The sequence below is a fragment of the Platalea leucorodia genome (genome assembly GCF_965183815.1).
Source record: "Platalea leucorodia genome assembly, chromosome: 7".
NCBI classification, from domain to species: Eukaryota; Metazoa; Chordata; class Aves; order Pelecaniformes; family Threskiornithidae; genus Platalea; species Platalea leucorodia.
The window spans coordinates 56,318,697-56,342,404 of record NC_138829.1 but is presented as its reverse complement, the minus strand read 5'-3'; the positions used below and the strand labels follow the sequence as shown (position 1 = coordinate 56,342,404).

The 23,708-nt window shown below is 40.3% G+C and overlaps 1 protein-coding gene across 1 annotated transcript in view; it reads right to left on the bottom strand.

The window, feature by feature from the left end:
• Positions 1-2,504: 2,504 nt before the first annotated feature.
• The window catches only part of KCNQ1 (potassium voltage-gated channel subfamily Q member 1), a gene marked incomplete at its 5' end in the record, with an annotated part of 370,416 nt that continues 349,212 nt past the window's right edge, over positions 2,505-23,708 (bottom strand). The window contains one exon of the mRNA XM_082317249.1: positions 2,505-4,419. Coding sequence (XP_082173375.1) covers positions 4,213-4,419 — 207 coding nt within the window. The 3' untranslated portion in view covers positions 2,505-4,212. The remainder of the gene's footprint in view (positions 4,420-23,708) is intronic.

Here is a 23,708-nt window from a genome sequence, read left to right as displayed (position 1 = left end):
TCAATGCCCCTCCCCTTCCCAAACCACCACCCCATCGGCAAAATGAGAACAGTAATACCCATCCCAGCAGGGTACACGAGGATTAGCTTAAAACTGTTTTTACCTTTTCTCCTTTAAACTCCCAGAAAAGAAAATCTTCCTGTATTTTACTTTTTTATATTTCGAAAAGCAATTTGTTTCTTGCCCAGACCTTTTCAGTTCAGTGCCCTGGAATATTTCCACCTTCCTCAGAACTGATGGGTGATAAATCAGCCCAGAGGTGTCTGCTAGCAACAACAGCCCTTAACTTGCTGCAGTAAAATAGCTATTTAATCCACTGACATCCAAAGATTTCTGTCTCAGCTAGTATTCGAGCATAGCACAGGCCCATTGCATTATTCGAAACAAATCTGCTTTAAAATACACAACTGAAAATGAGTCATGGCCGGACTCCTGGTCTTCTTTTGTAAGATCCTATGTCAAAGGGATCTAAAACCCAACATCCTCTAATTGTCAGTTTGGCAGCAGGCGCTTCCAACTCTGAAACTCCCCGGGCTCAGAATAATAAAGACTTTGCGTATAGCAGGGCTCCAGGGTGGCTCCTACCTCCCAAGTAATTATTTATGTGAGAGTGGTACCTCGAGTCCCCAGAGCGCAGGTCCCTTTGTGCTAGGCACTGAGCAAACACATAGAAAGGGGCCGTCCCTGTCCCGAGGAATTTGTGGTCTAAATAGACAGGTGGGCTGAGCGCAGGAGAGGGGGCAGCAGATGTGGCCCAACGGGTGAAATGCCTCACCCTGAGGTCACACTGTAGATTAAAGCTGATGCCAGGCACAGGGCTTCTCTCTCTTGAATCCCAACACAGCCCCCTAACCAGGAGCCCCTGCTTTTGCTCATCTCCTAAACCTCCTCCCTTGCACACATCACCCCCCCCCAATTAATTTTTCTTTTTGCAAACTTGCACGTTATCTGCCTCTGCTGTGGACTGAGACAGGGTGAGCCTTCATCATCACCTTCAGCTGGGGAGCCCCATGTTCCTCCTCCTCTCCTATTCACCTTCCTACCTTCTGTATCTTGTGTAGCACTCAGACCCTGGTAGGCTGGGGAAGCTGAGCCAACTCACATTTTTTTAGATGACTTTTTTTTAGCTGACCTTTATTGTTTTAGGCAGGGATGGGGGTCCAGGCGTAGCTGACACCAGTCTTGAAATGCAAACTGCTATTGAGCTGCTCTAAGAAAGAGACTCCTTTCTCCAGCCCCAGATGCCTTTATTTTAACACAGTTTACAAAACTGGGGTAGAAAATTATAAAGTCAAGGCTTTGCCTGCCTTACAGTTTCTTTTGCTCCCCCTCAAGCTATTTACAAACATTTCCTACCCACTTAAGAAAACCCACTCTGGACAGCTGGGATGAACAGCAGACACCAGCAGATAAGGTTTCAGCAGAAACACATACTCACTGCATGCTGGTTACTTCAGGCTGGTCCAGTGTTGAGTTGTTCAGCTCATCTTCCTGCTGCTGCCATTCCACAATCCTCTGTGAAAGAAAGAAGCCGAGGTACCTACTTCCAGGAGAAGTCGTAGAGGTATGAAGCTGCAGCAGGCAAGATAAATCCAGCCCGGTCCTCCAAGCAGAGAGGTCAGACCTGTCTGCGGAGAGCACTTGGGGATGGCTAGCTCCAGGCAGCTGCACAGCAAATTTGGATGGCTCATTTTATGACATCCCTCTTCAGCTGGGAAAATGGATCATCTTTTTCTTAGGGTGAGGTGGATTATCAGATTTGAAGTAGCAGGTCCCAGAGCTCATGCTCTTTCTGAAAGGATCAGCTGGACCCAGGTGAGGGAATCACCGACCTCGCAACAACTTGCCACCAGCCTTGAGAATCTGTAAAACCTGGTTGTTCCCAGGTGATTTTCGGATGGATATAGACCAACTGACACATCGAGAAAGGGAAATTATCTTTTGCATAAAATGTTTGCTATGCTGGACTGTTATCACTGAGATTAGCTGCCAAACAGAAAATGTAGGTGTGGTCTTGGGAACAAACAGGTAGGAAGGGATGCATTTTCTGGTTAACAACACCCCTAGAAATGCATAAACCTGGCTGCTTTCAGCAAGGGCTACAAGACACGCCTTTCTCCTCAAGGCCACCCCAGCTGATTAAGGCCTGTTTTTCTTTTATTTCTCTAGTAAAGAATCAGCAGAAGGTTTCCAGTCCTGCATTGCAAATAAGGCATCTGTACACTGTACGGTGGGCTACGAGAAAAACCAAAAGCAAAGCCAACAGCTTTCCTGTGTGTATCAAGTGTCCAGATTTTAGAATAACCAAAAGACATGGCACTCTTGTCCTGTATTTTATTAGGAAATTAACAGGCTGATTGATAACCTGAAATTACATAGTCAATCTCATTTAAAAAATGTTCAAAATCATGACAATAATTTTGATTTCTATAAAACATAATGCCCAGATACAATTCCTGTTTATGCCTGTAAATTACTACACCCTTAACATTTATCTACCGTACAGCAGCGAGGCTGGATAATTGTAACATAATCTGTAAAGTTAAATACAGTATACTCTGCAGTCCAAGTGAAAGAGATGAAATGTTGAAAAGAAAGCCCAAAATATGAGCAGCACTACGAGAAGGTTCCCTGCGATCTCAGTTCATTACACATCAGTATTTCAGACTGCTCAGAGATATTAAAGACTGGTGACATTAACTGCTGTGCAAAGTTACGAGGCTTTAGGGCATCAGTTTTCCAGGAGAGGGAGAGACCGCTGTGGGGTACAGGCCCTGCAGTGAGGGAAATAGGGTCCACTGGATGGGTATGATGCTCAAAGTGCAAGAGCTGATAAATCTGTCTACATCTCCCTCTTTTGCCAGTGCTGTGGGCTACCACCACCACCACACTGGACTAAATAGCTCTTCCTGACACTCTGGCAGCCTTAAAGGTGTTCCACGTTCAAAGCAGGGCTATTATGGTACAGGTGCTGACTATCTGCAAGGGTTGAATTTCAACCTTTGGAATCAAAGCCTAAATCCTGCTCACCTTGTGTATGTGAAAAATCACGCTGAGCCAGATGCTGCTGGCTTTATTGCAGCTGTCATGTGGGGTAATGTGGTTCAGCTCTGTGGGTTGTAGCTGAGGCCCTCAGTCCTCTAAATTAGAGCTGGCACTTTTCAATACCAAATGACTCTTGTAGGGAGTTGAATTTCTTAAGACATTATTCAGGAAACTATTCAAATTGTCATATATGCTGTTGGGATGAGAGATGCTTTCCTGAACTGGGGCCTCGATTCCTGCAAGGATTATTGATGCTCAGTAAGTGGCCAGCTCGAGCACTTGACCAGCAAGTCCAGTCACTTCAGCCTCTTGTACTATTCTTGGCGACCGTAAGCTAAAACCCAGTAGATTTAAGAAGTAGTGGGCCTTCTTTTTAAAAAGCTATTTCAGGACAAGCACATTCAGACCACTGTGTTTTCTATTTATATATAAATTCTTTGGCAACAATTTTCTAGAAAGCAGAATTATTTTTTCTATGTAATACTTTATAGTCTCCCCATGAAAAACTGATATCTTAAAAAATCTATAGCACTTTCCACTATAAATAGTATTGTTCCAGATTAAGGATTAGTTCCTCCCTGAAGAAAAACAGATTTAAAAAACCTGGTCATTATCTGATAACTGTTTATGTAGCAACGTTAAAATAAAACAGAAAAAGAAAAATCATTCAGTATGTGGTTTGTCATTCTCTAGAATGTTAGTGTACGTTTATACAATAAAAACAACATAAGTTATTCTAGTTTGTTTTAAAAACCTTAGTAGTAGAAATATATTGCTATCTGCAGATTCATAAACAGAATGCACTTCTTCCATCTAAGTTCAAGTATTATTAGAATATTATTATTACTATTATTATTATTAAAGGAGCTCTAAATCCTTGCCATTTTGTCTGTCCTCACATCGTTTTGGTCTTTCTGAGAAATAACGAGTTGTGATCATTTTTCGTGAACAAAATCAACGACTAAGTTTTGCCTGGTAGAAGACAGCCTGGCAGTCCTTCAGCTATTATGAGCGGCTTTGGAAGAGCATATTGGAGACTAATGGTATAGACATGGTAGTCACATGTTTTCTTGGATGGCTGATGAACTTAATTCCTTCGAGGTTGACAAGATTTAGTCCCATTTAAAGGAGAAAGGTGGGAAGAACCCAACCCAGACTTATACCACATCAGGATATATCATCTTCATCTTCGTTTCTTCTCGGTACTGTCAGCTGCTCGTAGGTCGGCAGGGTGTTATTAGGGAGAAAAAGATCCGAGCTGACGTTGTTGCCTCTCTGAGATGATCTGTTGTTCCCTTGATCCCCCTGCTGACGGGAAACCAGATGATGCAGCATATCTGTAATGAGGTTCAGTTTCTGGTCCATTTGTGTAACCTACCAAGGCAAAGGGAAGGTTTGTTTAGTAGCAGCATGTGGGAAAATTGCAACAAACCACGTGATACAAATGCAGTGTTAAAATGACAGTTTTCTTAATTAGGATCACAACCTCTACAAAGACACCACAGATTCACAATCCATCAAACAGAGCATTAGAAATTTAATGCAATAGGTCAGAGTTGGATGAGGACAGGCCTGTTAATACTCACCTCTGCTATGTGCTTTGATAATCATTTTATACCTGGATGAACACATGACAAATGGGCTTTTAAAGAGATGTGCTGGGATAGAGAACTAAGTCCCAGAACTGAGTTTCTGTGGTTTTTTGTTATTATTATGTCCATATTTTTTTGAAAACATGCTAAACTTCTAAAACGCTTATATGCCTTAATAATATCAATATGCTCTAGTGAATATCTGCTCTACTTGCAGTGATCTAATCAACACTAAGCTAGGACTGACTGATGCTCTGTGTTACACTTGGGCCCAGTCACCAGCTCAGGCCACAAAATGCCCCACAGGTATTTTTGCTGATGCAAGCGTATCACAGCTGGGGTCTGTGGCCAGGGCTGGGAGTGGGGCATGATTCAGTGTTACGCTCCCCCCCCGCAATGACGCAGTGTTCACTAGGATTGCTGTTTGAATGACGTGATTCACAGCAAGCCAGAAACTCTTCTAGGAGGGGTGAAAGCTAATTTTTCACCTGGGGGGCTGCAGAGGAAGGTTCAGCCTGAATCCATAATGCTCATTTTCTTCTGCCTTTAGACAGAAGACAGAAGCCCCTTAAGTTATTTAATTCTTCTTTTTTTGCTTTTTCTGCTCTTTCTTCTAATCTTTAAGGGGAAATATAACAAAAAATCAGGGTACTTAATAGAGACTATGTTATGGATTTGTCCAAAATTTAGACACTATTTAATGTACACTTGTGGTACTCAGAGGAAAATCAACAACAAAATGTTTCTAGGAGCACCACAGATTTAGTATCTGGTTTCTTGCATTTTCCACTCAAGAAGTAATCTGTGCCACCCCTTCTATCTGGCATGGGAAGCCTCCTCTCTGTGCTGCCTCCAACGTACTGAGGGGAAGATGGGCACTTCCAGCTTCAAAGTCATGCCCACTCTGCCCCTTGGCACGGCAAGCATTGAAACTGGGCAGTAGGAGTCTTTCTTATGGCCTCCTACTCCCTTCTACAAGTCTAAAGAGAAAGTCACGGTTTTGCCACTGTAGTCTCTGACCCATCGATCCACAGGGATCCTAAAGCACTAAGTAAATTCTAGGCAAAAAGATGTAATATGTTTTAAAAAGGGAAAAGAAAGTAAGCAAAAAAAACCATGATAGGAATAGATTGCTGCCTAAAATATCTGCTAGAAAGTAGCGAAAGGCACACAAAACCGCCAGAGAGAGCATGAGTGGGAGCAATTTATATGTGCCTGGCTATCATCCAACTATCACACAGGATAGTAAAAGACAGTAAGGCTGAGCAGAACATCAACAAACCTGGAGGATTTCAGCAGAGACTAAAATGTTTTTCCATCGCACAGAAAATGCTGTTTTTTTCAAACACTTCGTACAACTGGTAGGGAAGCAGATACAGTGATTTAAAAATACGAGGTGCCAGAGATTTATACTTTGCAGCTGATTTTGAAAACATTAGGCAAAGCACCCTAGATGGTACATGAAACACTAGTAATTCTGGATGGAAATGGCTGTTGAAAGATGAGATTCTTCAAACGAGAAAGCTGAAGAACACATAAGTTCAAGATTTCTAGAAGAAAATACAGATGGAAAATCGAGCAGATCATCAGGTTTTCATTTCATCACTACTTGTTCACTCCCTTAAAAAAAGGCATGCTTTGCCCAAATGGTGCCCATCACAGATGGCAAACTCATGATGCTCCAAGCATAACAGTAGAAATTGGTGCTAGTGAAGCCTGCAAAAATACCTCATTCCTCCATCCCCCGCTGCCCAGGTATTGCTTGCTTTCTGAGACAGCTGTGCTGGAAGGACTGTAGGGGAAGACTGCAGACAAACAGCTATCTTCAGAGTCCGAAGGACAACTTTTCCTCTAAGAAGATATGTCTTTTTGCTAATTATTCTAAACCAAATAGGGGATTTTTATAGATAAATTTCTTAATTTGTGATTCCAGGCAGGGATTACCAGAGGAAACACAGACTGAAGATATATCTGGAAAATGTGCATTTATGAAACTCTTGCAGTGATGAGCTATTGAACATGACAGTAGATTGGACCGAGATCTGGATAGCCCTTCAAGAGCTGTGCATCTTGGTGATGAAGTACTGGAGAGAAGTGAGACGTGAATATTCTTGCTGGGAAATAAATTCCCAGAGAGAATTGTCTAATTTTTTCTAGGGAACGAGGCTTGGCTGCTGCAGCTGTGGAGTGCAGGAGGCCCACAGAAGCAGAAGCAGAAGCTAATTACTATTGAGCTGAGCCATATGAGATAAAAAATAAAGACCTTCATCTTCCACGTTCCTGCTTATCGGGGCAGGGCTCTAAAGCCACAAAGCTTTTGTGGAGGGAGGTCCAGATAGTGGGTTGTGTTTAATTGTTGTTTAATCAGTTTTGCTTTCCAATAAAGCAAGCCATTTCCCAGGAAGTTCTGCGCCTGTGGAGGGCTTGCTCCAAGACGTGCTGAAGTCAGTGGTAGTTTTTGGCAATCACAGACTTCCAGTGACTTCAGTGGGCTCTGAATCAATCTTGGACTGAATTGTCAATCCCAAATAGTAACATATTCTTTGGATATTACAAGAGAAGGAGCAGTCTGGGTTTCTGTACATCGCTCTGCTCATGCTTCTTGGGGCTGGATCAGAAAAGATGACATTTGCAAATGAGACGGCAATTGGACGATGAGCCCCCGTCCTCGGTTCTGCCAAAGGGGTGTCTGCTTCAAGTATGAGACATTTTACAGAGACAATTAAAAGCCACCAGACGGCAACTTCTACTATCATCACAGGCCTCTGATGTAGAAGAGTAAGAGGCTTGCTGGTGAATGGCCTTGCTTATTAGCATGCCCAACCTGCTCCTTGTCAGCCAAACACACATCCTGAAATACATCGTTCACTTGTTTGCTGCAGAGATAATTATACCCACTAGAAAAATGTCATTGTGTGCAATACCTTTTTCATTAAACAAGCTTTATGCACTTAGCATGGAGAAGTGTATCATCTCCCCTGAATCATACTTTCAAACACATTTACTTGATTACAAATTAGCTATGATGCCAGAATGAATGAAAGTAAAGCAAACAGAAAAACTGCTGATGTTGCTATAATCTTAACTGCTTTGGACAACTCTGATCCCTCTACTTAAAACAGCAAACATTGCTAATTATGTAGAAAAATAACTCAGACTGATTTGTTTCTTTTAGGAAAAACTAAGTAAGCTCTTTCTAGCTGATTTATGTTTCATTAGAAGCATGATGTTTGGATGATCAAATTCTTTATATGCAAATAATTTCCTTTGTATTTCATAGTTGTTGGGGAGAGGAGGCAATGTTTGAAACTCTTCAGAAATTACACACCACAGTTATTCCTAAGTCTTACTGAAATATTGTATGAAAACAAGATTTTTTCATCTGCTAAGTTTTTTTTTAAAAAAGATCGAAGGATCATAAATTCAGCGCAGATGGAGAGAAGCAGATTTAAACAAGCTTTGAACTTAGCTCTTAGCTATGAAAAAAATAATAATAAAAAAGTCCCATCCATGCAGTGCACTGCGAAAAAAGCCCCCAAAACCCAAAACCAACTAGTTCTTCACAAAGGCTGGAAGATTAGAGCACAAATCTTAAATGGCAAATCCTAAAGAAATGTAGCTATGGTACAGAACGGGTTTTTGCTCTCCCTGAAAAGTCACAGAGGCACAGGACTGCTCTGACACCCCACACAACAGACGAGTGGCGATGACGTAGTTCCTACGAACCACAAGGTCCTCTTAGGTCATGGTTTCAGGAGCAGCGGTTCTCTACAACTCGATATAAAGTCACATGCCAACTTTTATAAAGGTATCAAAGGCATTCCAGGAGGTGCTAGTGAACAAGACAGAAACTGTTCTTGTGATGAGAGGAGAGAACAAAATAATGAACAATTTATCTATTAAAATTCTCCAGATCTTTACATTATATTCATTTTAAATGCCCTGTAATTTTAAGCATTCATAACATTCATGGTACAATTCAGAACATAGAATTTAACAATGAATTTCTTTCCTTGCTTTTTAAAAACAAACAAACAAACAAACCAACCAAAACAAAGAAGCCTGAGTGGTCCAGGGACATCTGGAGGAGAGTCTCCTTCATGCACCCCTGTAATGCAGAACTAAAGAGCAGCATTTTGGAGACCTATTCCCAAAACTAATTATAGGGATTTACTGGGAAGGGGCAAGGACAGGTGGAATTACAGAGCTGAGGGGAACGCTACTTTCAGCCATGGATACTCAGGATTAGGGGGAAGCTGAATGATGAAATTAGGAGTTTGGCATAATTTAGGCCACAAAGACCACAAATTACTAATAACTTATGCCAAGCGCTGCTCCATGATCTGGAGGGATCAAGGTTGATTAACACTGTTGATTAAAGCTGTCTCATCTGCCCTTCATTCTCATTCTCAGAGATTTCAAAAGTAAATATTATTAAGGGTAAAAATCGTAGTCCCTTTGGACGGAATGGTGGTTTATAACTACCTATGTTCTTAACGTGGTTGACCAATTAAACAAATAATTTGTGCTTAATCAAGAGATTTTTTATCAGCGCAGTGCTCACTCAGCGGGTTGAGGGGGACTGTGCTTATTCTCAATACAGAAAGCCGAGCGTGAAGCTGCTAAAGGAGAAGAGGAAAACCAGAACGCAAGCTACGCTTGGCTGAACAAAAATGCGATAAAGGAAAATTTCAGCTACTTTTCCAACATTAGGCTCCCAAGTCTGCTATCCTGACTTACCCTGAGTAGCATTCATTCCTGAGGGTGCAGCTTTTTAGCTCAAAGGGAACCAACTCTTTAAGGCACTTTTTCAAAATAACTGACGATGACTGGGGAGATCTTCATGTATTTACCCCTCCTGGTGGCCTCTTAATAAGGGGGACCCTAATGCTCTGTAGTATGGCAAACATCTAGGGAAAGAAAACGATTCTCTCTTCATCTGTGCATCCTCGTAAGCAGTGTTGTATAGAATCCCTAATGCATTTGCTATTCAATACTATACTCAGTAATGAGCTAGCTTTATATTTCAGAAAAAAACACACAAAAATGTCCTTTTTGTTAACAAAATCATCATCAGGCACACTAATGACTCAGTTGAAGAAAAGATAAGAGGCAAAAAATATTCCAGGACTTATGATACCTGATAATGGCAATGATAAGAAGGAAGTTATCAGTATGAAGCGGTACTTAAGAAAACAGCGAGCGTGTTCTGCAAGTGAAGGTGTGGTTATAAATCATGTTTTTCTTTGGTGGGATTCATCCTATTTAAGTACTGTTCTTGAGAATATTTGAGGAAGCTTCAGAGAGCAGCTTCCCTGGCTCCTCTTCTTGCTAAGTCCCTGCACGTTTTGGTATCTCAATATTTCTAAAAGTTAATGCTTTACTTTTGAGGGCTCTGTGGACAGGAACAAAGATGATGTTAGGAGTGGCTTTCTAGAGAAGCTCAGGGATAGGTATGGGAATCTTCATAGAGGACTTATTTTTAACACTTCTCTGTAACTATAATAGTGGCAGGAGAGACCAATAATTTCAGTATTATTAAAGGAAGTTTCTTTCTTCAGGTACATGATTCTTCAAAAATAATGGAAAGAGCCTTCCTTCCATTTACAGTACGCAAGATCCCAGATTCTTGTGAATCCCCTTATCAAAGCTCCTGGCTTCGATTTGTTTATTTCATTGCCAGAGATTAGGCAGCAGTCTTGCTGGAGGTTATATACCCGTCGCTGAGGTGTTTATAGGAGAATGTAATCTGCATGAAGGAAGATTTGTTCTCCAGACTGTCTGTACTTTCTCTTGAGAGTTGGCCAAAGAAGGGAGTATGTGTGTGGTGTCTGGGGGAAGGATAGAGGAAGTGGAGCCAGTGAGAAAACACTCTCTTCTAATAGAAGATTACTCATTGCTAGAAAAATAAAGGCTGAGCTTCTGAGGAACAAAATTAACAGCTTTTGAGGGTTGCATGTCACAAGTCACTTTCTAGTCAATGAAAATATTGTATGAACACAGTAACCACTGTCTTAACTGACAAATAAAATAGATAAAATTGAGACAAAAAGCATCTTTGGAAAGAAAGGCATTTGCTACACACTGTGTCCTAAAATCAGCTCTCTTGCATAAAGCTATCAGTGCCAATCTCTTCTTCGCTTTGAGATACTAAAAATTGTTCTGTTTTTTCAGTAAACTGAGACTGTTGCTGATATCATCTTACTCTCTATTTTTATAGTAAAATATTTCTCCTACACTTCTCAAAAGTGTAAAAAAACCCCTTATTTTTTGTAGTAGTAACCCTTAAATGGCTGCTGATAATTCACCATTAATCAGGGTATGCCGCTTGTGCTTTCAAGAGAGGGTGATGACCTGGGACTGGGAAGAAACTTCTGAGTTGTTGCATCAGGGTCAGAGCTCAGAAACAACCAGATTTATAAGGCAGTCGCTGGCTCCGATTCTCCAGAAGTTACCTTGATATCAGTGAACTGCTATTAAAAAGGTCTTGACTTGGCATAGTAAATTCCTCATGTACTGTATAGAAACTCAGTTTTGTCACACGTTTTTCTTAATTATGTTGGGAAGTAAAACAAACTGGTAACACCAGCTTGTGGCCATTTGATTACTGACTGTAACACTTGTTATAGTAATATATAGAGTGTGTGTGTATGCATATATAGTGTATATATATATATAAAATATATATATAGTAATTTTAAAGTAATTTTTGTTTGTTTGAAGAATTTGGTCCTGATTGTACAGCATAAGCTCTAGGGTACCGGATGCTCAAGCTATAGGAAATGGGAGAAATGACAGGGTTGATTTATGCATTCTTTCTTTCCATTCAAATTGGGAAAGCAATTTTGATAAGCAAGTAAGTATACTGCAGAGAATTATTTTTCCTTTCCAAATGTCCTTTTCCCCAAAGAAAAACATCTTTTTCTAAAAGCTTCCTCAACGTTTCTGGAAATACCACATCGCTGGTTAACTATTCACTCAGCTCCATTTCTTTCCTGTAGCTTTTCATGGTTCTTAGAAGAGTGTAGATTACAACCATAACGCCATTTTTCAGATTAGACGTCTCCCTTGAATTCTGTTTGAAACGGACAATAGTAAGAGACATGCCCTGACATGTCAAAAACTGAAAAACTGATATGAAAAAGCCGCTTCAGTAATATGCGTCTAAATAAATAAATAATATGAAATACAGCATATCTGTTACCAAACAGAGAACATTGGAAGCATGTTTTTATAACTGCCTCTTTTATGATACTGTCATTTTTCCCCAAATGAAAATGAAGATACAGCCTTCAGGAACAGCAGTAGCTAAAGAAGATGTTATGCAATAAAACAGAAACCTTCACAGCTATCTTTGACTATTTCCAGCCACTTACACACAACTCAGTACATAATCCTTATGAGAATAAATGCTGCAGATCAGCAGCAGGCAAAACTTCAGGTACAGGAGGAACTACTAAACGAGACCTACAAAGAAACAAGTGGCAACAACAGATGCTGTGCTTATATAAGAGCGCAATTCCTTTAAGATCTTAAAAATTATGAGAAATAAATAGAAATCAAGAGTTACAAGCACACAAGTTGACTTGGTTTTTACATGTCACGTTCATAAAATTATCCGGCTATAACTTGCTGCTTGACTAAAGGAAGCAAGGTAAGATGAATATATACCTCTCCTAACAAGGAGGTCGGTAGGACACTGGCAAATGGAAGAACTAAATTATGGGAGAGTGAAATACACTTGGCCATGGACTGTTATAGAGTACAAGACCTCAAAAGGCGGAAAGCTTTTGGTGCAGTGCTTATTTTAGGAGTGGAGAGGATTCAGAAAGGCCCGAGGGTAAAAAAAAGTTGGAAAGGGATGACCTAAAATGCTGCTAGCCATGGCAGAAATGAGGACCATGATGGATGTGGCTGGAGGAGATGGTAAGAGGCAGGGACTGGATATGGCTGCTGCTTGGGAAGAGAGCTGAGAACAGTGGCCTCGGTTCAGCACTTTTGTTGCTGCTATTAACAACTTCTTGCAAAAATATTTGGCTTATTTAAAAGACCCAAACCGCTGGAAATCAGCTCTTCCTGAGAATCTTTAGCTCGAGAATCTTTAGCTCTCAAATCTACAGATTTGGGTGACGACTCCCCTCTGCTTGCTCATCGTTCCCCAAGCTCCCAGGCCAGTCCCGCTGGCCTCACAGTTCTGAGTGCATGCCCAGATGTGCACAACGCTCGCAGATCTATCTGGCATCCAGAGGGCTATAGCCAAGCAATTAAAATTTGTGGTTGACTCTTGTTGTATATAAATGAGACAAGACTTAAAACACATGGAAATTTTCAAGTTAGGACAGTGTCCAAAATCTACAGTCTTTGGCCCAGCACTGCCTCAGGATACAGCATTTTTTTCTCTAAAATATTACAAAGGTCAGATATTTATTTTTTTAACCCTTTCCTCTAAGCTAACAGAGTATCAGTAGATGAACAAGGGAGCTTGGAATGTTTTTCTCTCCTTGCATGAAGGCAGGAAAGTGAAGTTTAGGGTCTTATCTCTAAATATAACTTTTATCAGAAGCTACTAAAGAAGATAAAATCCCCCTATCCTATTAACCGAATACTCTGGATTTTTCAAGAATTTGCTTATCTTCATTTACTATAGCCCCACCCTCAGGAAATAATATCTCTTTGACCAGACACAACTGTCTTCCATTTGCATTTAAAAATAAGACACAAGTTGGCAAGAAGAGAGGGACTCTTGCTTTACAAGTGAATCAGTGACACCAAAAGTATGAGAAGTTTATGTATCCACAAAAATTACTGGACATCCATCTAGCACCATCATCATAAACATTTTCCCAAATTATGCTTAAATTGAAATCCAGCCTTATGGAAGATGTCAAACAGGCTTGAGATAACAAGAAATATAAGGGAAGTATTGATTAAAGAAACCAGGAAAAAAAGCCCCTTATTTTTGTCATTAGTGCATCTTATATCCAAAGCACTGCGTGAGCCTTTGTGTACCTATACAGTAGAACACTGCAGCAGATACGTGCTGTTATTGCTAGCACAAAGCAGGGAAAACTGAGGCAGCAAGGTTAATGGCCCACCTTCAGATACGCTAAACATCTTCAACTTGGAAGGAGAAGCTCTAACAAAACCTTGAAAATGTTTTCCCCTGTCCTGGGCAGATCTTCAGATCTCAAAGAAAACTTCAAAGCACTTTTCTGTTTTTTAATGAGACAGAAGATTGGAAAACTGATTGCTTTCCCATTCTCAATCACATTCTTGTTCAGCAAAACATTCCTGTGTTGGGTCCTTCTGATTGAGCACCCTGGCACCTATCCGCAGGGGAAAGAAAGACTCTCTGTTTAGCCAACAGGCACTTATATGTCAGATGCTTCAGTTCCACAGATGTGAAGAAAACTCCCCACGGTACTTGCCTCTGGAGGACTCTTTCTGCTGGTTTAATCACGGCAGTACAGCCTCTGAATATCACTCCATATTTTTGTTGTCAGAAGTTTGGCTCTCAGACAACAGCTTTCTCCTAGCTGTAGATTCCCGTTTCCAATGTGGAACAGTGGCATATTTACAACACTTTAGGGTTAAAAAAAAAAGTAAAAGACCCAACTAGCATAAAAATATGTCCCAAACTCTTCTCCACAACAAAATAAACCCCAAACCAAACCATCCCCCCCTACCACCCTCACCAATTAAAGAAAACAAAAGTGACTAATCTTGACCTCTCTCCAAAGGGGAATGTTTTGCTTCTTGAATCCTTGGCTCTGGCTCTTGTATGATACTGGGACTATGACTAATAACCTCTTGCTGGAGTACTGCTGATAATTTCACCATTGAGTAGCTGTTCTCGTTCTGGATCATCATAGTACGCACTTAAGTTGCCAAGATTTTATTTTTAAAAAAACAAAGAATAAGGTATACACTCATAATCCCCAGTGTTAGAAATACATTTTTCAGCTTTAACTGTTAGGTTTTGCCTGACAATTTTTCCTCCTTCCTCCAAACTGTTATTTTTCAGATGCCTGCTATGAAACGGTTCCCTTTTCCCCTTCTTTCTCTCAAGCGCTTTTCCTAATTCAAAACAGATTTGAGACTGCTGCTCTTTTTAAAGCAAATATGCCATGTATCACGTCGAGTTAGGTCAGCATCGCTTATGTTATGTTTCACACTTCACCCCAATGAGGCATCCATACTGCTTTTCAAAGGGAATAAAGCCAGACTAGGTGCACTGGCTTTTCTGGTTGGAATAGAAAGTGAGACACACCCACAGGTTATGGATCTGATTTTACGGCATGGCATGAGTAGGGAAGGGCACCATTATCTGCTTTTTGCTTAAAATGTTAAAAAACAAGATGACTTCAACTGTTTTTTCACAAAAATATTTTTGGCCAGTTCCTTTTTTAGCATCCATATTCTACTCATTATTTACCACTTGATAGTTACTCTATGGGCAAAAAAGGACATAAACTCCTTTGTACCTAAAAGGAGCTTAAAAAATTAATACCCATACGATGACTTCTGCAGCAATCAAAAATGGAAGGGGAAAAGGAGTGGGGGAGAGAAAGGGAGAGAAGCAATTATAACAAGAGTGAGTTTTGAGATTCCCTGAGGGCTGCTGGTAATTAAACCAACGGCAGCATGAATCTCTGTTTGATGTGGTCATGAATTTGTTTTCAAAAGAAAAATCTTTAAAAAGATTCTTTCAAGAGAAATTTTTAGCGAACAAGCTCAGCATGAATAATTAGACCAGAAATACTTTGATAAATATTATTATGGAGAAGTCATTTATGGGCCATGGCATTTGAGGGTTAGAAAGCTTGGTGATAAATAAGGTGGCAAGTTTGCACCCATTCTGAACACACAAAACCAGGGTTGTATTCTTGTATGCTTGAGTCTGCCCCTCAGAAAGGAGGCGACCTCTTGTTTTGCCATTGCATTAAGCTTTACAAAGACACAGATGCAAGACAGAAAATTTCAGTGGGAAAGCTCAGTGGAACGAAAGAAAACCACACACAATTCCAAAGGCACTTTTCATTCCCAGGGGCTGCACAGAGATCAGAGGTGAAATTTATTGGTGATAAAAAGTCTGCAAGCCCACTCTACTCCCCCAGCCCTTCCAACCACCATTCACTTCTGCTGAAATCATATCCTCGGAGATACCTCCTTCAGAATACACTAAAAATAAAAATGCTTTCATTTTGTAGAAATGTAAGCACCCAGCAAAACCACTGAAATCCAGAGAAGATGCAGGCGCTCTGCATGCTCTAAAATCAAGTTGCCTTGGACACCCCAACACCACATTTCATTCGTTTACTGACTGCTTCAAAAAGTGGAGGCAGATACAATCAATAACAAGCCAGCAAATAACCAACGAGTGAACTAGAAAGTAATATATTTACCAGTGGAAAACCATGTTTAAAAGGAAAAAAACCTGCTTTTTGGCTGTCATCGTATTATTCATAAAGGCAAACTAGTAGATCTTATGGATACCAGGAGCAAAACTACAACAAAGGCAACCAACTGCTAATGAAGAAGGGTTTTCAGTCAAATTTCATGGGTCATACAAAGTCATTACCATGCCTGCAGGAGTTCAACAGCTCTGCCAGTTGAATTTGAGGCAAATGAAGTGATTATTTTGTTATGCATTTTGTAGTTTTAGACATTTTTCTTTAAATTCCATGTTCTGAAGCCAACCAGCTATGCGAGAATACCAGCTTCGATTTCCAGAGTTAGCTTCTAACCAACATTATTGCAGAGGAAACCTTGAAAACAGGTCTTCTGTGTACACCAAGGCCTCAGAAACTAGATTTTAAAGACTCTGATAACTGTTTCCTTTTATTTGCTTAAATACAACTTATGGTTTTAAGCCAATTTCCTAACACTTTGGGGGCTTGACTCATTTTGAAAACTAAGAGACAAATCATTTGGCTGCTGCCGGTAACAAGTTCTGCATGGGTTAACTTTCCAAATTGGTTCCATTGCAGGTTTCCCTCTGGTTTTGAGTCAGTTAAAATATCAAGGCTCTTCTCCATAACATTTTAAGCTATAATGACTTCAAAAGTAAACAAATGTTTCTGATAAAATAACGTGTTTGAAAAATGTAATTGATGAAAAAGATAACAAAAAAACCTTAGTGCTTTTCTTTGTCAATAACTTCTCCTAGGAATATGGCCAGGCTGGGCATTTATTTGGACTGGTAAACCGTGACTCAAAAAGTGGATCTATTGGCAGTGTAAGCAACTGCTCAGTGGTGGAAGTAAAAGGCTCACAGTCTTTCCTAGCTGATTGATCATCATGACAGGCTTGAAGACTAAATGATCTGCCCAGCTCTGGATGGTAGATGTGCATCCACCTCTTGCTGTTCTTCTGCTTCATAGGCAGTAGCCTGGATTGTTCATTCTTAAGATAATGATGATCATTACTGTTCAAAACAAAAAGGATTTGGACTTTGTAATTTTATTCTATGATAGAGGAGGCTTCTACACAAGATAACATAGTACATATAGTCTAGACATGATGAAATACTGGAAGATCATTCAGGCAGAGGAGGTGACAGTCTTGCACATAAAGCTTTGTGACATTTCCCTTCTCCGCTCCCACCTCCTACCAGAACTGTCAGCAATTGCACAAAGGAGGAGCATGAATATGTAGCTGGATCTCCCCCTCAAGCCCCTGCCATTAAGGGCTGCACAAGCCCCTGTTAAATCAATAACAAAATGTAGCTTCTCCGTGATGGGAGGCAGCATCTGTTTCACAGCACAGGGTAACGCTCCACAGCATTTACAGATAGGAACAAAGAGCAGTGATATGACAAAAGCATAGGAGAACATCACGGCAGCAGAAAGAAGCTACCCAACCCTGTCTAAGACAGACAAAGAGTGCTACAGGATCATCAATGGTTGCAGGTGATGAGAGACATCACTTTAATTGCCAGCTAAAGGATGGTCCTCCACAGAGGGACCAGGTTTGTCCTGGGCACCAGTCAGGAAGGACTTCATTGACAGTGGCACTCCGGGAAGGGAACACCAGAGAATCAGCACCCTTCTTTCTGAAGCAAGCTGCAGCCTGCTCCTCCTGGAGATTGATCATTTGTGTTCACAGAAGCCAGACCGTGCTTTACTTGGAAGATCTGAGTATCACCGCACAAACTGGTTTAGCTGCAGGCATTTCTTATTTTCCCTTTGCATATTTTCCTTGAAAGAGTGAAAGAAGTTACTATGGAGTTATTTATTTTCTTTCTTCTGCTAATCTCTTTTCCTAAGTAGTATCTTTTCCCCCATCCAATGGAGGCAGTAATCAGCTACTCAGTGGAGAAATTAATTCACCCCTAATCATGCAACCTTTGAAAAAAGGTTGTCATATAGCACCAGCTAAGGACTTTACAGATTAAAATGCTAACATAATTCTGAATTAATTAAGACATTTTCATCCAGTTTCATGGATGGTTTCATGTGATTCAGCTAACAATTTTAGCTCTGACACATCTGCTCTGAAATGGGAAAGGAGTTTCATTCAGTCTCAAGCATCACAGTTCCTTTCAGCTATAAGTTGCTTCCTTTTACTTTATAGTAACTGCATTGTTGTTTTATATATTCAGGCAACAGCCTTTTCAAATCAAGAAATAATCTTCTCAAATTATATCTAAGTTTTAAGATAGATGCTGAACAACAGCGGGAATAATAAAAATGATAAAAACACCAAGCGCTTCTGTTTTCATTTTTGACCTCCAAGCCTCAAAATGCTTTATGATACCCAGTACTCACAGCTGAGGAAATGGAAACAACAGAAGGTGAAACGACTCCCCTCAAGTCCTGCAGAAAATGATGGCTGAGCCAGAAACAGCACCCACACTGCCTGAAACCCCCACAATAACCACACCGATGCATCTTTCTAGATGGACATGGACTGTCGTGACGACACAAGTGTCTGACGCTGCCTTTTAAAAGCTGATTTACAGAGAAGGCAGAGGAGGTCTGGTTGCACTTACTCCTCTCTGGCTCAGACAGTACTCGCAGTGTACATGTGCAAGTGAAAAGACCATGTGTGACCAGCTCTGATATGCATTATTTATATAACAGTTCTACTGACTGAAAAACTAATAAATCCACAGCCTGCAGATGATGTGCAGACATACAGACACATCATCACAAATATCACTTGATCTTGATTCTTTGTCTTTTTTTTTTTTCCCTGCTGCGGCACAACAGAGCATCTAGTACAATAGGAAAATAAGCCTCTGGCTAAAGCAGCAGCTTGTTTAAATCACAGCGTTTCTCCACATACAACTGACACATAGGAATAAGTGTCATTTTCCAGGGAAACCTTTCTATATGAATATTTCACATAGGTCAAACTCTGTCAAGCCCGTTTGCGACGCAGTGCTGCAAGGTGCTCAACGCTTCCCTTACTCTCTGAGTGCCCTCGACTCCCAGTGAGCTTTTCAGTAAGGTAGATCCATGTATTTGGAAAAAAGTATATGTGAAATACATCGTCTATAACTTTCTGTAATAGTGATTGCACAATACAAGAGGTCAAAATGAGGTTTATGTCTTTATGTATCGTAACTATGGTCTATTTATAATTCTACAGTTAATTTAGGGCCTGTATGTTCATGCTGGACAAAGAAGCTTGCCATGTGTAGAAAATGACATGAACTCAATCTTTGCAGACAGTCCCAGGGCTTAAAAATGCTTTTGTTAGTACAGTGAACACCTGTACTAATTACGCACTTCACTCACTCGGGGGTCATTGCTCATGGCAAAGGTTTTAAATCAGCCACCCCAGGAGACAGACATCATTATATTTCTAGAGCAGTCATTCTGATGCTGCAAAACTAGGCAACCCTGGAAATATACTCACACTCTGAAGTCTCTAAAGGTGAAAGACTGTATTACCCCATTGCTGGGCACAAGAAGACAGTCTGGAACATTTGAATGAGCAGAGAAAATTAAGAGAGTAATCAGATACTGTTGTTGAAATCTGAAGTTTAGCATTATTTCTAGACTTAAGCATACGTTCTTGTGACTTACATGTAAACGACATTTTTTCCATCTCTCACTGTATACCAATACCTCACCCAGCAAAACTTGTAAGCATGTGAGAAACGTCAAAAAATTTAATTTTATCCACTTTGTAATTCATAGGTGCTATTCAGGTACCTAAAATCATGCTGGAACTCAAATGCCAAGGTCAGCATTCATTTTTTTCACTGATGTAGTTCCCCAGTTGAAGACATCTGCAGTTTTCCCCAGACGGTGCTTGCTCACACTTCAGTGCTGGTAGTTCCTTTAGCTTGGTATGCAAAACTTGAAGAATCAATGGTATGTAATTTGAAAACCAGCATCTAACTGGTCAGAGGGGGCAGAGATACCTGCATTTTGTATTCCTCTTCTCCTAATCTGTCAGACTGCACGTAAAATCCATCAGCAGATTGCTCACTGGGAAATCACAGAGCGGAAAGTTACTTTAGGTAGGTGCTTCCTTCAGTTAAATACACTCCAAGGTTTCATGCTGTCCTCAGTATAAAAGTAACACCATTTCTACCAAAGGCAAGGAGCACTGACGGCATGGGCAGGGCTCTCCACCCAGCTGTTTACAGCTGCTCTGCACTGCAGTAACATACAGCAGGGTAAGTAAAAAGGGAGCGGGAGAAGAATTTGTTCAGAAATGGCAAAGAACAGGAGCTAGGGCAGAAAAATAATGGAGCAAGGGCAGAGAAGGGACCTTTGAAGCATTCAGCATTTTCACAACTGCCTCCTAATGTGAATGCTAAGAAGGTTTTCAAGAATGCAAATGACCAAATACACTAATTCTTCATAAGGTGCCTAGGAACTCCAACATTCAAGCTGAAGGCAATGAATCGATTCACTTTCTATCAAATTATCTTCGAACTCTTTAATTCATACTTCATCTTGTAGTTTACAAGCACAGCGTATAAATTTTCACGGACATGTAGATGCAAATTTTTTCTACCATTTGTGTGACCCTTTTCGGTCAGATTCATTAGGCAACATTAGAAAAAAAATAATCCCTTGAGCTCTGCGTACCCCATGAACCTCTCTCTCCCCTCCACTGTGACTCAGGAACGGGACATGTTTTGCAACAATGTCTCCTAAACATACAATAGTCCCAGTTCACTTCTCTCTCACCCCAGAGTAAATGAGGAGTAAACTTATTGATGTCAATGGGATTAAGGTAATATAAATGGCCTGAAAGCACGGATCACTGTTAGCACTCAGAAGAGTACACTCCAAAGGCTTGTGCACTTGCACACAACATATCCCCTATAGTGATAGTATATAGTAAACAGCACATATCACTGCAAAGAACTCATATGACTAAATGGTGCACTGTTTAAAGCGGATCTTTCTTCAGTGCACAGAGACGGCACTTTCTTTTATTTTTTAAAAAACTAAGCCTGTCATGCAAGCCATGTCTTCATTCTTCTATTATTTAAATTTCCTAAAACTTCACAACTTCATAGAAAACATGCTAAAAAAGAAAAGAAAAGAAAACAAACAGAAAGCACCAAACCTGGCAGGACATATTCAGAGAAGCTATAGTTTTGGAAAAGAAATTGCAAGGTTTTTAGCATACACTGTAAAAGTAATGATAACCAAAAGGTTATCTGAAGTGTAATTTAAAGAAATGTGTTTGCATTGTTTTCAGATAAAACAATCCTGAGGCCATGTGTAAAAGTCCCGAACTGCAGGACAGTAATGAGTTTGTGAATCAGGACTGTAAATTCCCTGTGCTGCGAATGTGGGAGCCATCAGGAGCACGCAGGATTGAGTCAGCAGTTACCGAGACACATACGTACAGTACAGGCCACTCAAGTCTCCAAACTGCCATTTATCATTTCCTGAGAGAACAGTTTCTTGGCAAGCCTCCTTTAAAAACATTTTTTTTCCAAAACAACCAACCATTCCAGCAGGCTATGAATACCATTATAATTTGGCCTATTTTTCATATCAAGTAGACTATGGGCTCTGGTTTTCAGATAATTAAAGAAACCTTTTCAGATTTCCAAACATCGTTTGCAGTAAGGGTAGATCCCACAATGAGCCAGCTCTAAAACAGTGCCAGTCACAGACTGAACCGTATGGAGATGGAGAGAAAAAAAACACACATAAATAAAACCAGGGTTTGAAGTTGCAAAGCCCAGCTTACATAACGCCAAATTCGGTCACCCTGCCAAACTGTTAACTTTCGCATCCGATGAAAATAGCTGTCTTGGGCTCGACTGTATTTCGTACTCCCGAATGTGTAATGGCTCAGAGCTGTCTGTCAGAATTTAAACTCCATCTGTTGTTATTATTATTGTTGTTGTTGTTATTATTATTATTGCTACTACACACTAATAGCACTTAGGGGCCTTGTCTGAGATCAGAGCCCTGATGGGCTATGAGTTGTCCGCACGCACAGAGAGAAACAGCCCTTGCCTTGAAAAATGCATGATCTAAATAGATGAGATAAAAAAAGGGGTGGGACAAAGATCGTATTTTCATTCCTGTTTTATACATATGGAACTGAGATATGGAGGGATTAAATGTCTTGCCTGTGCTCACACAAAAAATATCTGGGGCAAAAGCTAGGAATCGGAGCAAAGTTTTCAAGTTCAAATCAACTTCGTCTTCCTTCATTAACCCTATGCTTACTAACTACAAGACTGTACTGAAATCTGTATTTATACGCTGAGACATCAGAGCCACGTTCAGTCTTTGGGCATACAGGGCCTAAGCACAGGAGAGGAACAACACGCCTCTAACCTCTTGCAAGAATATATATATTTGCATAGCAATAGTTACTTGTGGCTTTGCTTCTTGAAGCTTTAGAAGAATCAAACTTAGGAAATAAAGTCCCATATTTTCATTTCCTATTTGGTGAAGGAAGTCTGGATTCTGCTGTTTCTCTGCAGAGTCCTCTGTGCAAGCAGTCACAGAAACAACAAACTGTGCCATGCTTCAGGAAAAAAGTAAATAATCACTTAATGGGTTTCTCTAAACATCTGACCTGCAGTTCACACATTCTTACTAAAAAAAGAAAAGGAAAGAAAGAGTAGTTATACATGTTTTAGTAAAGAACTATTATATTACTTTGTCTTCAGAAGACTTTTGTCTTCTGAAAAAAACAAGTAGTTTTCTACTTCAGAAGTAGTTTCCCTCTGAAAATCAAGTAGTTTTATTTGTTTTTTAAATTGTTACTTAGAATCATAGAATTAGAATATCTCAAGTTGGAAGGGACCCATAAGGATCATCGAGTCCAACTCCCTGCTCCTCGCAGGACTACCTAAAACTAAACCATATGACTAAGAGCATCGTCCAGACGTTCCTTGAACTCTGACAGGCTTGGTGCCGTAACCACTTCCCTGGAGAGCCTGTTCCAGGGATTGATCACCCCCTCAGTGAAGAACCTTTTCCTAATATCCAACCTGAACCTCCCCTGATGCAGCTTCATTCCGTTTCCTCCTGTCCTATCGCTGGTCACCAGAGAGAGAAGATCAGCACCTCCCCCTCCGCTGCCCCCCTCTACCCTAAGAATGTGTGATTTCAGAGGCTCTTACTTTGGCCAAATAAAAAGTAAAGTTTTTTGTTGTTGTTGGTTGGTTGATTTTTTTTTTAAGAGAAAAAATAAATGTACCTGAAATTAGGACAACTTCCAGACAAATTTCAAGTCTTCATTCCAAAGTATGGATGTAGGAGAGCATCTCAAAACACTTACAAGATTTAAAAATAATCACAATAATATGGGCAAAATTATGTGTCTCTTCCTAACTTTCTTCTTAGAATGGCTGAAGCTTTTCAGCTGACACATTCCTAAACATTTTAGTCTCAGATGCCCAACATGGTAAACTTCAGGTCAGATGGTTAAAGTTGCACACAACTAAAACAAAGCCTTATAGTGGGAAATGTCTTATAAAGTTTTGGTAAGGCTCCGAAGCACTCCCAATGCCCAAGAACAAGCTGGTGAGTACATATAATAAATCCCAAAATACGTTTACATAGGAGACAAACCGTGCTTCATTACTTGGCTTCAATACCACAGTTTTGGTCACTTTTACAGAAA